Below are 16,759 nucleotides of genomic sequence, written 5' to 3' on the forward strand. Positions count from 1 at the left end.
CGTGGCCAGGCGCCACCGCCCGGCCCTGGGCGACCCATGTTTCCTGTCCACCCACCCCACCCCCGAGAGCCTGGTCATCCAGGCCTCCAATTCCCAGACCGCATTCCCGTCGGCTCCGCCGGACAGGGAATCCAAGAGGTACAAGTAGTACGGAAAAAAGATCTTCTCCTTCCTTAGTCTGGGACTGCGGTCTTCCAAAATCGCATGCCTCTTGGGCCGCTACACCCACTCTCTGTGGAAGACGGTTGCGGAAGTGCTGCCAGAGTGTCCGTTGGAGGTACGGGCCAAACTCGGCCAAGCCCTTGTGGAGGGTTGGGATGCAGCCAAATATTCTATCCGGTGTGGGCTGGATTCCACCGACTCACTAGGTAGAGCGATGGCAACGACGGTGGCGGTTAGACGCCACGCCTGGTTAAGGTCCGCCAACTTTTCGGCAGATGTCCAAAACACTCTGATGGACATGCCGTTTGATGGCCGTCGCCTTTTTAGCGACAAGGCAGACCATGCGCTTGAGCGCTTTAAAGGACTCCAGGGCTACGGGCAGTGTTTAGCGAACGTGTGCAGCGAGGCCCACGTAGCTGCCGGACAGATGTCCTGCAAGAGGACTCCCTGACCCAGGGCAGTTGTAGCCGCCATGGCCCGAGTGGAATGGTCCCTCAGCCCAACAGGAGGCTCCTTTTTAGCCAAAGAGTAGCATACCTTGATGCACAACACGACCCACTGAGAGGGTACTGCACCGCCCGTCCCTCCTTAGCACCCACGTAACCAACAAAGAGCTGGTCGTCCACCCGGAACTGGCGTGTGCGATCCAGATAGAATGAGAGCGCACGTTTTGGGTCCAGACGGTGGAGCCTCTTTTCCTCTTTCGAGGGATGCGGAGGCGGAAAGAAGGTGGGCAAGGTGATGGACTGCCCGATGTGGAAGGCTGTGACTACCTTGGGCAGGAAAGAGGGACGCGTTCTCAAGATAACATTGTCTGGATGGATGGAAAGGAAAGGAGGTATGGAAGAAAGCCTGGAGCTCACTCACTCTCCTGGCAGAGGTGATGGCAACCAGGAAGGCAGTCTTAAGAGTGAGAAGACAAAGAGGGCAATTGTGAAGTGGCTCGAAAGGAGCGCACATCAAATAAGTAAGAACAAAGTTCAAGTCCCACTGAGGCATAACGAAAGAAACGGGAGGAAACATGTGAGTGATGCCCTTCAAGAATCTATTTACAACCGGAGACTTGAAAAGAGAAGGGTGATCAGGTAGCCTTAAAAATGCTGAAATGGCAGAGAGGTAGCCCTTGATGGTGCCTGTGAGAAGTTGGCCTGATATATGATGCTCACTAGTTCTAGTGATCACCTTGTATCAGTCCAAACAACCCTTATGGTGATTGGTTGTAAGTCAACCTTATAGACCAGCAATCCTAATGGTAGCATGGACAAAGCAGTCTTAGGCTAAACTCTTTTGGCATGTGAAGCCAGCTGTTTTACCACATATAACCCCTTGAATACCAAATGAAAGGACACCGCACAGGTTGTTATGAAAATAAACAAGATATTTATTAATAACAAACACTTCTGAACTCTTTATGAGATCAGAGGGCTAAGCACATAACAAGACTCTTAAGAAAAATACGTTAAGTTGCACAAATTACAATGGTGCCCTAGGGGCAGGACAAACCATATACTAAGTAAATGGTATAAGGAAATCGATAGAAGGAATGGAGCTGTCCAGAGGCTGTAGGATCGCTGGGACTACACTACCCTAACCTTAGGTAAGGGGCTGGAGGCCCACGGGACGCGTGTGCAGAGTGTGAACTCACACGCGAGATGCGTAACAAAGTCAATGGACACTACAAATTACGAAAAGGTAAGTAATAGACAGTTCCGACTGGTTAAGACTAAAACGACTGGATTCCTGGACACTAGGAGAGTCAATTCAATTCAATTCAAGAATCTTTATTCGGTGATTAAAAAACACCATAACAGCACACATACATATACATAGATAAACAGCATTAAATATTAGTCAAGATCCTTGTGCATAAATAACAATAAAATACTAACATACAAGGCCGTAAATTTAAAACAGGGAGTCCCAAGTCTTTCAATCCTCTCCCCTCGTCTTCCTTAGTCGGACCGCAACCTTGATAAAATTCATAACACAACACAAGGTTAGCGGGTCAGAAGCTTTTTGCAAATAGATTAATGCATCTCTGGCATGTTCCAGGTGGGCCTTTTTTAGGATGTCTACTAGGAATCTACGCCTGGGCATTAAATAATAGGGGCAGAGCAAGGTAAAATGAAGGGAGTCCTGCGGAGACCGGTTGTCGCAGCCGCAGGGTCCCTTCTGCTCGATTGACATAGTAAAACCTGCTGGCGAGGCCAACATAAAAGGAAGTAGGTTCAGTCTAAAACGGCACATAAGAAATCTGTCCTGTGTATTATGTACAAGATACAGATAGGGCTCCATACCCTCCACACTCTTCACCAAATTATGAGCCCTTACTGACTTTTTTTCCCCTTCAGCCACAGCACGGCATTGGGTTTTCCGCTCTAGGAAAATTTCCCCTACTTGTTTCTTGTGCTGTGCTGAAATGGTAGTGGGGTTCTTGAAGAGGTTTCCAAACCCTAGTTCCTCAAGAGTATTTCTCACATATTTGAGCCATGGGATGCGCATGCAGTGGGTCCTACCTAGGCAGTCCAGTAAGATTTTTCTGCTTAGATGCGCATCTGGATTTACCCAGATTTTTAGCCACGCCACAATTGGCCTAAGTTTTAACAAATCGACCAGATATGGCCTCCCTAGCTCCCTGTGAGCTATGAGTCCAGCAGTGCTGGGTGGTGCCCTCAGGATAGATTTCAGGTGTTTGTTCTCTTCCTGGTCAATTCTAGAGGTGTTCACGAAGCCCCAAACTTCTGCCCCGTAGCTTACTTTGGCGCATGTTATGGAGCCGTACAGGTTCATCACCTGTTCCGGACTCCATCTGCCCAACCTCCTGCCATATCCGGCTATTGCCCCGTTAGAGGCAATCATTTTGTTACAGCGCTCTTCCACCAAGGAGTTGAATTGAAGAGCACCATCAAAGGTTACTCCGAGATAGGAGAACGTTTTAACCTCCTCTAAACAATGGGTGCCTATTGTATAAGAAAATTTAGAGGAAGGTTTTTTGCCTGCCAGGAGCACGTAAGATTTGCCTAGGTTGACAGATAAGTCCAGATCGCTCATAAACTTGACGAACCCATCTATCAGAATCTGTAGGCTTCGGGGTGTACGCGCCAGCAAGACCGCGTCATCTGCGTAAAGCAGGACAGGGATATGCCGCGTCCCAACCCTTGGGGAATCTGCCTTTAAGCCCAAAAGAAACTGTTCCAAATTATTAATGTAAAGGGAGAACAAAAAAGGGGCAAGAATACAACCTTGTCTGACTCCACTTTTGCATGGAAAGGAGTCCGTCAATCCTCCCTCCCTGTTAAATCTAACTCTAGCCGTGGTGTCGCTATGCAGCTCTCTTAGTATGGTGATTAGACCGCTCTCGATCCCCATCCCTGCCATCATGTCCCACAACTTCCCTCTGTTGACGTGATCGAATGCTGCTGCCAGGTCCATGAATCCCATATAAATGGGTTCCTTACTGGCCAGAGTATATTTGGCAGTCTGCATATATAGGTTCAGGCATTGGTCGCTGGTGGACCTCCCTGACCTGAACCCATATTGAGTGTCCGAGAAGGTGTTGTTCTCTTCGGTCCACTCGGACAATCTGTTCAGGAGTGCCCTTCCCAGAAGTTTAGCCGAGACGTCAATCAGGGAAATAGGCCGATAACACTTGGGGTCGTCCTTGTTGCCCTTTTTAAAGATTGGCACAATGATCGCTTTAGACCATGATGGAGGGAGAACGCAGGTGATAGCAGTATTTAGGACCCTAGTCATCAGTGGGGCCCAAAGATCTATATTACTAAGAAAAAGGTCAGGGGGAATTCCATCTGGGCCCGGGTCGCGTGTGCAGAGTGTGAACTCACACGCGAGATGCGTAACAAAGTCAATGGACACTACAAATTACGAAAAGGTAAGTAATAGACAGTTCCGACTGGTTAAGACTAAAACGACTGGATTCCTGGACACTAGGAGAGTCAATCTACCCTTGAGCACCAAAATGCTCTCGTTACCTCACCCACGGGCTGCGGGTGCATAGGTGTGAAAGTGTGTCGGGTTTCCGCGTTGAAGGCAATGGAGCCTTGAAGAAAAGATGCTGCAGGCGACCAGGAGGAAGATGTCCGGAGTGATCCAAGGGTGGATCAAGGAAGATGGAGACCTGAAAGCAGAGGGGACAATGTTCACAGTCACTAGCCAGTGACTGGAGTGGACCCAGGAAGGAACCAGATGCTGTCGTCGCGATCAGATGAAGAGTGGACGCTTGACTCTGCAGCCATGTGGACCAGGAGGTGTCTTCGACCAGGATGGAGCCACGAGCTGTCCCACGCAGGCTCTCGCTGTCGGCGGTGTTGGTTCCGGATTCGGCGTCAACAGGCCTTGGCAAAGGCAACCCACACGGTGAGTGGAAAAGGCGTCTGGTGCGGACCAGGAGGGTCCGGGGTGCTTCTCCTTTGCAGGGAAGCAAGGGCCAGTCTGGAGCAACCAGACCAGCGGTGTAGATTTCGTGGATCGTCATCTAGGAGGCCACTAGCCAGCCGACAAGTGACCAGACAACGCGTTGAGCAGCAATCAAGCAAAAGGGCCCCATGCAGATCTCGTGGATGCTGGAGGGCTGATCTTCTGTGCAGTAGCTGCTCGGGCTTCTCAATCCCCAAAGCACTTTCTCGAGGATGCCTCTGAAGTCGTGCTGGAAGCGAAGTGCAGTTTCTCCAAGATGGCCGGTCCCACGTGTCTCGTCGCACCCACGGATCTCAGCTGTGCTGCAGATGTAGGTAGAGGTCGGAGAGGTCTGGAAGTCCGGATCTCGTCGGGCTCTGAAGTCTGGTTCCGGCCGGAGGGGCGACAAAGTGAACCGCTAGGACGCTTGATGGTGCCTGCTTGTGCAGGGTGGTCACTCCTTGGCCACAAGGGAGATTTCTTCAGTCTTCTGTGGAGCAGAACGTCGAAGTCCAGAGTTTCTTATTCGTAGTTTCAAATCAGGATTAATCTAATTTGGAATGGGACCAGCTCCTACCTTTATTCTCCTAAAGGGGGCTGTACTATGACTAGGTCCCTCCTATGGGTGGGACCAGGAAGGGGGGTGGTTACACCCCCTATCCTTTGTCCGGTTTCGCGCCAGAGCTGGGGCTGGAGTGCTCCAGCAACTGGTTTGAACTGTGGTATGCACAGGGTCACCTTGTGTGCCCCAGGCATGTCTCATTCCTTTCAGCCTGTCCTACCTAATACTCAAAATCCTGTCTGGGGTGGGGCTTGCACCGCCCAAGGCAGGAAACCCTTTGTCCAGGCCTCCCTCGCTGGAAGGACTCCCAGCAGCAGGAGGGCAGACTTGTGTCTGTGGTGGCAGCATCCATTTTGTGATGCTGAGGCTCAAGTTAACTTTAACCGGGGTTCTCAGTTACATACATGTCGTGTCCCTCTAAAAGGGTGGAATGCTACCCCTGTCGCCAGAACTGGCGAGAGGGTAGTATTTCAATTCGTATGACACCTTACTCGACATGTTTTGATAATGCTATGCCAAAGTTAGCAATAGTCGCAAGGATTATAATGCACTTAAGAGTATATGGTATAGCGTTATCATGGAAACAGCTAAAGGACTTGGTTCTGAAACCTGTAGACAGGCTCAGCTCATGCTAGAGCACCATCTCACATAATTCCAAGCACTCTGCCTCCAGGATTGTTAAGGCCTGCCATAGGAGTGACTTATAGGAGGATATGTGTCCATTTTAGGGATAGATATAGGTATACTATATCTAAAGCAAAGGGTGATTACACCACCTTGCCCCAGCTGTGTTACCAGCCAGTTGTCAGTTTTGGATGGCCAGCCAGGGGTGGCATAATGCATGCTGCAGCCCCTGGTAGGCCTTGGGTGCACTTATGCCCTGGGTACCTATTGTACACTGATCTGAAAGAGACACGTTAGTGATAGATTCCCTACCTTAGAATATCCCCAGGCGTCAGACTGGATCCGGAAAATTTTGCGTAGCAATACCCCTGCGCGCCGGCAGGCGTCGTCCGCGGCTCCGCGTCCGTCGTCGGCATCGTTAGCGCCGGAATGACGTCGTCGGAGTACTTAGACGCCGCCCATGCGCGCTGACGTCAGTTCTTCTTTTTTCCGCACCAGCTAGCGCAGATCCGGAGAAGCTCTACCCCTAGTCATTTTTTGACTAAACTTTTTGATTTTTTTGATCATTTCTCTACTCGAGTCTTTGACTCCAACGGTGCCGGTAGGGATGCCCGTGTTCAAACCCTACTCGAAGTGCGACCGACTGATGTCGGTTACCGACCCCCATCGCCGTTGCCTGAAGTGTTTAGGCCTCGACCACGACGACCGCACCTGCTCCGACTGCCGGGCCCTGACGTCTAAAGCTAGGCGGGAGCGGTCCCGCAAGCGACTCGAGCTCGGCAGTCGGCCCCGCGCCGTTCCAGGTCCCGGTCCCACGGGAGGTTGAGGGACCGGTCGCGGGGTCGGAGTCATCGCAGCTCCGGGAGTGGACATCGGTCGTCAGGATCCAAGTCCTCAGGTAAGATGCATGAGAGGTCAGAGAGACGACATCGTTCCTGCGACCCACCCCGACGATCCCACGATGCGGCCGGGGGTTTGGGTGACCCCACCCACGTGGCTCCGACGGAGTCGCAAGCGTCGCCGCCTGCCCCACACCTTTGGGCCCCTGGGCACGGCATGTCGCCGGGGGAGATTGAGCTGTACCTCATGGCCAAGAGGTCCCTCCCTCCTCATTGATCGCACCCTTTGTGCCAAACAGCGGCCGGTTGCCTCCGCGTATTCATAACTTTGACCCTTATTAATAATGTGTTTCTTAGCTATCCTCACTCCAATGTAGGTTTATTTTAGCCTTGCATTTAGCAACGTGCGCTTGTATCTCAGTGATCTCAAGCCCGGCCTGAATCCCCTCCATGAGTTTTTCTTCCGCTACAGCCAAATTACCACACAATTCCTGCACATATATTTGTAGTTGCTTCTGTTTATGAAGACCATAGCATAGGGTTTCGCCCATTATACCCACTTTTAGGGCATCCCACACTGACCCTATCCAAGCAGTATTTCGATTAATAGCCAGAAATTTTACAACCCATACTTTCATATGTGTCACATATTCGCTATCCAGAAGCAGGTTCTTATCAAATGAAAATGTGCGTGGTCTGATTCCAGTTTTGAGCATATTGAGGTTCAATACAAGAGGGCCATGATCCGAGGAGATATGCGGATGCACCTTAATGTTGGCACCAGACAATAACAGCCTAGATGTAAAAAAAGTAGTCCAAACTTACCAATTTCTGGTGTGGATATGAAAAAACAGTGTACCCAGACTCTGACCCCCGCAGTGTTGCCCATGCATCAACCAGACCATGATCCGTGACTAAGGACTGCAACGCCTTAAAGACTTTTGGTTTTCTTCCATTGTAAGGCTTGTTATTATCGTGTAGCTGCCCTGCCTCCAAATGTATATTTAAGTCTCCACATACTATCAGTGGAGTGGGCCATAATGCGAGTTCCACATTCAAACCCTCTAATACTACAGCCTCATCGTGGTTCGACCCATATATTAAACAGTGCATTTTTGTTTACCAATCATACATTCCGCTATGACCCATCTCCCGGTTTTATCTGCTAAAACTCTGCTGGTCCCCTGTATGTGATTTTTAGCTAAGATAGCTACCCCCTCATGGCCGTGGATTGCTCTGTGCATGCCCATACAATAAACCCCAGTTCTGACAGCAGTTTTCGTTTACTCCATGGGATATGAGTTTCTTGAATGCATACCAGATCTGACTGAAGCAATCTCAGCTCTGCCAGAATCTGTTGTCTTTGATTATAACTATTCAAACGACACACATTTAGGGACCCAAGCTGAATGCCAACATCCTTTGTCTATTTCCCATTCATAATCATCACAATCTTGAGCGTTAGGACCATATAGCAAACACCATTGAATTTCTTGATTATTCTCATTGTAGCTTCATGGATTCTTTTTCCCCATGCCCAACCCCCACCTTCCCGCTCCCCCCCCCCCCCCCCCAAAAGCCTAGGAGACCCAGGGTCTTAGTGATGGAACGAGCTTTAATACCCCAGACCCCCCCTGCTCCACTATTTGAACAACTATGCTTATTTTCTTCAGCACCGACTTTATATCGATTGGATAAGATTCCCCAAAAAAATCTCCCAACAAAAAATACAAACCAAGGGACTAAAGTAGAAGCTAATCTAGTCTATACATGTTGCTGTTGCTAGATAAAAAATAAATCACATCTTGTACTCCATATCATTTTATCTAGATTTATCCCAGTGTCAATTTTTCAGTGAGTGCAGATATTACTTTGCTGCTACTTCTGTGGTAAAAAAGCTCACCTGCTCATTGTGTATAATCTTTAACTTAGCAGGGTTCAACAAAAAGGCTTGCGCCTTTTTATCTCTGAATGGAGTGATGACCTGGCCCAATTGCCATCTTTTCTCTATGGTGAAGGGACAGTAATCGGGGCACACAAAAAATTCTACCCCCTTCCCCTTTTTCTTCCGATCTGGTCGCATCAAGTCGTAAACTGCCTCTCCTGCCAAAAAATTGTTAATTGATATTAAGATTGCTCTTGGTTTATTTACATTCTACCCTGCTCTTTTACGTACTGTAAAGGGGAACCTATGCGCTCGGAGGATTTCCCGATCCCAATCCCATTGGGTCAGCCAAGGAAAAGCCTCAGAAAACATTTCACAAACAAACTTTCTCACATCTTGCCCCTCCACCCCCTCTAGAATGTCCAATACGCGTAGAATATTGCGCGGTAGGTGATTCTCTAAATCCGTAATCTTCCACAATGTGTCGTCCTTTGCAGCGCAAAGTGCCTCAGTTGTCGCTTTCTGCGCCAGTAAGCTCATCCTCTAGATTCAAAATGCGTGCCTCCGCCTCATTGAACCTCTCAGCGAACTCTGAGCAGGATTTTGTGACCCTCGGTATTGATTTCTGCAGCTTGCGACACGCTCCCTGCATGCGCACGCTCTCTGCGCGGGTCATTATGCTGTGGTAGATAAGAGCTAACAAGATATCTTCAGGGTTCTCCGTCTCATTCAAGTCGAGTGGATTGGTAAGTGTATTCAGATATGTTATGCAAAGGCTAAACAACATTACCAGTTCCCCTAGAGCACACTCTACACGTAAACTGGGGGCTTCTATGGTACTCCTGGGGAATATACCCATTGACGACATATACAAAGCCTCAAAATGGTCTACCCCTCACACATTGACAAAACACTATTCAGTGGATCTGTTAGCAGCACAACAAGCTAGAGTAGGCCAGGCAGTTTTATATACACTATTTCAGACTACTGCAACAGCTAAATGCTACTTACCAGTATACATCTGTTCTTGGCATGTAGATCTGTAGAACAGATGGGCATCCTTCCTACCCCGGTGCCCCATGCTCGTAATCTGGGTTTTGTACTAGACAACGCCTTATCCATGGATAAGCAGGCCAGCAAAGTTACTGGATTGTGCCTCACCATAATCAGATGGCTGAGGAAAATCCTGTGGATGTTGCCTTCGTCAACACAGAAGACCGTAGTCAATGCCCTTGTCACATCAAGGCTTGACTACGGCAACATCCTATACTTAGGCGCAAATAAATCTGTCATTGGACGCCTGCAAGTGGCACAAAACGCCGCAGTCAGACTCCTGTGCAAGATTCCCAGGAACGCTGGAGTCTCGAACCACCGCCGGGACCTCCATTGGCTCAGGATAGAGAACAGAGTTCGCTTCAAGGCTTTGAACTATATGTTCAAAATAAAAACTGGAGGAGCCCCAAAATACCTCCAATCCCTTGCTTGCCTCTACACACCAAAGAGAAACCTCCGGTCCCAGACAGCAGCACGGTTCTGTATACCAAGGTTCAAACGTGCAAGATCAGGGGGCAGATCCTTTGCCTATCTTGGACCGTCCCTATGGAACTCGCTTCCTCCAAACATTCGGAAGGAAGATAACCACCATAGCTTCAGAAAGCTTGTAAAGACCTGGCTGTATGAACAGTAACCACTCAAATCCCCCCTCCGTTTTTTGTCTTTTCGTTTCTAGCTGTGTCTAGGCGCCGGGAAACCCTTCTCGGGTAGCTGTCGCGCCCTACAAATTGACAAAATAAATAATAAATAAATAGAGTCATATGTTCCCACCCGGGTACCTATACCAGTTGCAGTTTCATGTTACTTAGATATATACATTCATGGACATCTTCTAACTACTCTTACTGGCTCCATTATCACCCTCAACGGGAAAACAATCTAACAAGGAGTCATCTACCTCGTGACTGGAAAGACTTCTTTGAAGAAAAGCAAAGTGCAAATATTCGGACGCAACACAAGATGGCAATCTATGCACAAGCATATAACTCTACAGCTCTACATGCCAAGAACAGATACATACTGGCAAGTAGCAATTTCCTTACTCTTTCCCCACTTCATTGTCTAAGTCTCCTCCTACCACCTTCAGGAATGTCGCCAATACACCTCGATTGTCTGGCAAAAAAAACTCACATTTTTCGTGTGTGTATATGAACAGGCTATCTCCTTCCAAAATGGAACCCGCAGGCCTCCATTACTCTGGTTCACTCATAAACACCATGTATGCGCTATGTAGGTCACACACAGACCTTGCATCAAACATGTATGGAGTACCTGGACTAGCATTTAGCAGAGGAACTATGCCTGAGTGACCCAGTAGGCTTCCACTCCTGCGACACAGAAAAACAGATTTAACTCCCAAGGTTGATTCACAAAACATGGTATACTACCTCCACCACACTACATAATAAACCCTTGACAGGGACAGTAGTCTACTTTCTAACCAATGAGAAGCATGCCTTGTGTGCTCCTCAAGGTCCACAACCTTGCGTGTCGATGGCCTATATCTTTGCAGGCATGCTAGATTAGTGTAAGGTTGGAGCCAAAATCAAGAGCTTGGATACCATTATACTTTCAGTTAGAAGCTAAAGGCTGGGGATCATGATTGTGTTAGCAATTAGAATGGTTCACGCACTCCGAAATTAGATACGTTTGTATCCTTGGTGAAATTGTTTTAGATTCTGGGCGTGCAGTAGGGTATCGCTTTCTGATCAAAAGCTTGTTAAAAAATATTAGGAAATAACGCTCCCTCCTAGGGAAGCCTCCCCTAGTAGCACAGCTGGGTTCCTGCTGGGGAAGATGTTAGGTTTTCCAATCTTGGTTTAAATACAATTTGAATCCATTTGATTATCTTGCTGATTTTATTCATTCATGAATTACTTTATTCATGTATATTTACATTCTTGATGTGGTAACTTTTCATAAATGAGTTGATCAGTGGACCAATCAATGAAACAAATCTGGTTAAAAATCCCAATGTATTTCAGGCTGGAATAGCTCTTCTTCAGGGGATGTTCAATTCTGAAAAGATAGTTAGGTGATATGAAGTGAGAAACAAACTGTCTTGGGTTAACAAAGAATATCCGTCACCAGAAATTGAGGTGCCATGTGATGAAACACCACCGCCCGTTCCATCATTTACTTGCAGTAACTGTGCTCTATTCGTACTGTTTTCTCTTAGCAACAACGAACATCTGTATATATTGTTATTGTTAATTGCCATTTATACAGCGCATTATCACATACAGGTCTCTAAGCGCTTTCAGAGAAGACCCAGCTCTTGCATATGGGGGAGTGAGAAAAAAAAGACGTTAAATTACATCCCAGGCCTCTGAAAAAGTAATGTTTTCAACTTTCTAAACGGGAGAAGAGTGTGTTCCTTGCGTACATTTTCTGGCAAGTTATTCCAGATGTGGGGAATAGAAGTGGAGAACGCTCTTCCTCCTTTCGAGGATAGGTTAATTCGGGGACAGGCCAGAAGGCTGGCATCCAAGGATCAAAGCACCCTGCTGGGAGTGTGTCTGGCTATGCGATCTTTAATGTAACTAGGCGCTTGGCCATAGATGGCCTTGTGCGTGATACAAAGGCCCTTGAACTTCGTTCTCTGTCTCACCGGGAGCCAATGCAACTGTCTTAAGGAGGGGAGTCGCATGGCTCTCCTTGGCACTCCAAAGATTAATCTAGCGGCATCATTCATAATAAACTGTAGCCTAGTTAATAGGTTGCCCGGGAGGCCGATGTATAAAGAGTTACTGTAATCAAGTCGAGACAGTATCAAGACTGGCACTGCCTCTCTTAATGTATTGAAGGTGAGCAGGGGGGCGAGTTTACGCAGCTGCCGCAGCATGCCTGTTCCCACTACTGCTGAGAACTGCTGGATCATGGAGAGTTTGGTATCAATTTTGAAGCCAAGACTTTTTACAGCTGCTGCCGTGACAAGAACTTAAATGCTTCTTATGCATTGGCGGTGAGAGGACCTGGTTCTTACCCCTGGTTCTCTCTGTTTGTTTGCATATTCCTGTTTACACTTTAAGGAATGCATGTCTTATGTGTTCCACCACACCGGCTCTCTCATTGTCATGGCTAAATGCCCTGTACTGCTATGGTAACAGTATTGCTTCTAAAAATGCTCAATAAAAAAAGACATTTAAAAAAAAGTAAATGTCTTCAGGAATATTTGGACATTTGGTATTGATCAGTAATATCTAAAGGACAATCAGTTGGACTCATAGAACATGTTACCATCTTATTCTCTAGTCATGTATTGTGCAATCTGATTTCACTTGCTCTCTTATTGCTTTCCACACGTTGACTACTTTTAGATCTTTTTTCAGGGTAGTCTTTGTCACTTTGCTTTGTTTCGCTGACATTTTGCGTTGAGTAACGCTCTAATGTCTGCAGATTTTGTAGGGATTTGGGACAAAGTTTTATCCACAAAGTTTCAATTGTAAAAATAGTCATTCAAGCATGTAAGTTCCACAAATGCCTCATTTCAAAGATTCCTTTATTTTTGCCACCCAAACTCCAAGTTGCACTTATCCGAGTTATCCTTTCTGGCTCGGGTTATGGAAACATTTTCTGTATGCCTGGCAGATTAGGAAATTGTGGATTCCCATTAACAAGGCAGCTAGAGAAATGGTCATTTTCAAGATGAAGTACCATAGTGAGCCATCTCAACAGAACATTTATTACTGTATCTCATACACACAATTCAAGGTGCTCTCTGTAAATAGAAATACAAAAACACTGCTAATGAGAGGTTACAAGCTGTTAGAGCACTAACGGCCAGCGTCTCACCTACAGTTGTGATCACTGAAAGGAGTCGCAGTAGGAATGTGGATCTCAGCCAAGGTGGGTAACATTTTCTCCCTGACTCAGTCCTAGAACTGGACGACCATTTAACTTCCATTAAGACATCTAAGACACACCTGTTCCAACAATACTACCCAGTCCGGTTATTAAGGGGCAACCATCCTCAGTACATTCATGCCTTTCTCAAGCACCTAGATCATGCGTCCAGTAAGCAGTCCCCATTCTGTAAGCAGTGTATCTGAGTGAAACCCACTGCATACACACATGAAAACACATTTGAAAGACTATTGGAAATAGTTAATAATCTTGAAGTATTCCACCATCCACTCCGCAAGTGAAGATTGTTAGAGTACTCTAACCAAGCACAGACGTCTGTGACATTTACCATTTTGTTGGCACCATTTTGATACTTAAGCACTGTTCATGTGCATTATAGGTGTTATGTGGCATCTCACTAACGCATTTTTCATTTAAAATTGTTAGTAGTTCATCAGAATGTGAATCTGATCATTTGTGCTCCTCTTTCAAACCCAGGCTTGGTATTGCATATAAGTGATATTTGAAAGAGGACTGAAAATTATAAGTATAGTTTTAAACTTCTGATTATTACTCCAGAGAATGTGTGTCCTTTTTGGTCTGTGAGAAACACATTTCTTTTTCTTTTTCTAGTTTCAATCTTCAGTCCTAGATTGTAATATTGCATTGAAAATTCTAAGTTCATAACTTTTGTAGGTTAATTATAGATTACACATATTGTCTATTTTTACAGCTATATCCGGAGAGGGGAAAGTCACTGGTGGATGAAAGGCTCAACACCAACACAGATTTCAGAGATTATCATCAAGTTAATCAAAGATATGGCAGCTGTAAGTTTTTCTCAGCTAGTGGATAAAATCATACGAGTCTTTGATTATGCTCTTCCTTACATACTATTGTGACATATGGAAATAATAAGCAAAGCATTTTTCAACTGGATTTCCTATTTTATTGATTCACGTACCGCCCATCATGACCTTAAGTTCTAAAAAAAAGTTTTCCTGCTCTCCTGGGTGGAAATGTATACAATGGGGTTATTGATATTGGAAGTTTACCTTAAAGGTCTATTCTATGGGTGTGTGATATTCACTTTACCAACTTGTTTGTCAACTTTTGCATGACGTGTTTCAGGGTGTGGCACTACGATGAAGGGGGGGATCAATGAAATTCAGCATTGCGCAATTTACCAAAATAGTGTTTAACTGTGTGTCCTTTTGTATTATTTATAAGTTAAAAACTCTGTATTTTTCCATAGGGTCATCTGTCTGAAGCTTGGTCTCGTGTAACCAAAAACTCTATTGCAGAAACAATCATTGCTCTCACCAAAATGGAAGAAGAATATCGCTCGCCAGTTCGATGCATTGCAACAACAAGGGTAACCTGAAATTTCAAGCAACATTAGGACAGTCCTAGATAACAGAATTGCATTTCAAACATTAAAAAAGTTCCCTCATCTAAGCTTGCCTTGAAAGAGTATATAAACATGCATATTATGAAAGCATACAAAGCTAGGACTTTGATCCAGTCAGCTTTATATAGAACTTGAAATGTTCTTATAGTACCATCCTACAAATTATCAGTAAGAACATAATTGTTAACAGAGACTTTATTTTCTCAACAACATAGTTTTAGACCAGAGAGATTTAAACTTTTGTCAACTTCAGATGTTTGACAAAAGAATAGTTTTTAGATGAAAATATTTGTTTTGTAATCCCGGATCTTAAACAACTCTTTTCAATTATTTTGGGAGTAGAATATATATATTATTTGAACATGGAAGCTTTATTTATGGCTCTCACGCTTTAAATTAGACTTCTGCTTTCTATGGGACTTAAGAACTTTTACACAACTGAGCAATATTTCTCTTTTTGCCACTATAAGCTCAAAATATATGCATATTTGCACATTTCAAGCCCATTTCCTGTTATACTCACTTTGTCAGCAGCACATTTGGAAAGTGTTCTCTTGTACATTTGTGGTTCCTATAAAATCACTGTAGTTTAATTAGTTCGGTCTACTTTGGAAGTGTTTGTGCCACAAAAGAATGTGCTTGCTGCATGTGGTGGGTGACACCCAGAAATTATTTTATTTGCAGTTAAACTAAGTTCCTCCTTAAATTGTATGTTTCAAAAACATGAAGTGCTCGGTTTCTAGCAAGGAGATAAAAAAATAGCACTCATGAAGTCTCATCTGTATTTTAAATAAAAGCTTGCCTTTTTATTTACATAGAGCTATGTTGTTTTTACCTATCTGGTAGAAACTTCTAGCTGCAGATTCCTTACCTTAGATTAATCCCCAGGCATCAGATTGAATCGGGAAACGTTTGATGAGCAGTACTCCTGTGCATTGATAGGGTGGCATCATTCGGCTCCACATGGTCGCGGCTTCACCCCAGAAGTGATATGCACAGTGCCTATATAGATGTCACCCCAGTCCACTTTTCTTTCCATGCCAGTCAGCACAGATCGGATGGGATCTACCCCCTGTCACTTTTTTGACTGACCTTTTTTTCAAACTTTTGTCAAATATTTTTGGGAGACTTTGTCTCGTGGTGTGAAAATGGCCACCAAATAGGCAAGTTTCAAACCATCTGGTGCCTGTCACCGTCAGATGTCCGGTACAGACCCACACTAGGCTTGCTTTGGTGTCTGGAGCATGATGACGATGCCAGACATACGAGGACTGACATGCCATTCATTCAAAGGCACTAAAGGTCCCTCCAGCTCCTCACCAGCTGATGCTGACTGACCTCGTGACGTTCCAGATATCTGTCTCGAGAAAGGTCCCAAAATTGTTTGTGGAGCTGCACCCAACAATCGTCGTACCATTCAAAGTCATCTGGAAAATCTAGTAAGTCGCACAAAGACAAGACAACATCCAAGATGTACAAGTCTCCGGCCTTTGATTGGTAGTGGATGTCATTCAGTCCACCCACTATCCATCCACCAAGTCTGTGTACTTAGGTCATTGGTCTGAATTTGTCACCTGGTGTGAGGAGAAGCAGGTTGATCTCATATAAGCAAAACTGTCTGATGTTCTTTAAATTTGCACTGTCTGTATCCTGGCACAGCTTTGAAGTGGTTATTGTTAAGTGTTCCTTTTTGCCCCTTTCTGCTTTTGCTGATCAGGCCTTATTATTCAAGTCACCCATTGTGATGAGTTTCTTTGAAGGGCTTTCACATATGTTACCTCGAATATGCTGCAGTGGGGCTTTAATCCTGAGCTTAACTTTGTGATATTTGCTCCCTTCAAGCCTCTCTAAAGCTGTACTCTTGGTGTCTTGAAAATCGTTTTTTTACAACACGTATTTCTGCATCTGTTTCCTGTTTTTGTACAAGCATTGTCCCCTGATAAATTTGTACATGTCATGGAAAG

At 45.6% G+C, this 16,759-nt stretch overlaps 1 protein-coding gene across 12 annotated transcripts in view; it reads left to right on the top strand.

Annotated features, from left to right (window-relative positions):
• The window catches only part of MYCBP2 (MYC binding protein 2), a 2,065,574-nt gene that overhangs the window by 1,825,392 nt on the left and 223,423 nt on the right, over positions 1-16,759 (top strand). For all 12 annotated transcript variants that reach the window (XM_086934832.1, XM_086934837.1, XM_086934835.1 and 9 more), the window contains 2 exons: positions 14,118-14,214; positions 14,640-14,759. In XM_086934832.1, the coding sequence (XP_086790958.1) occupies positions 14,118-14,214; positions 14,640-14,759 (217 nt within the window). The remainder of the gene's footprint in view (positions 1-14,117; positions 14,215-14,639; positions 14,760-16,759) is intronic.

Source organism: Lissotriton vulgaris, chromosome 8 (assembly GCF_964263255.1).
Source record: "Lissotriton vulgaris chromosome 8, aLisVul1.2, whole genome shotgun sequence".
Lineage (NCBI taxonomy): Eukaryota > Metazoa > Chordata > Amphibia > Caudata > Salamandridae > Lissotriton > Lissotriton vulgaris.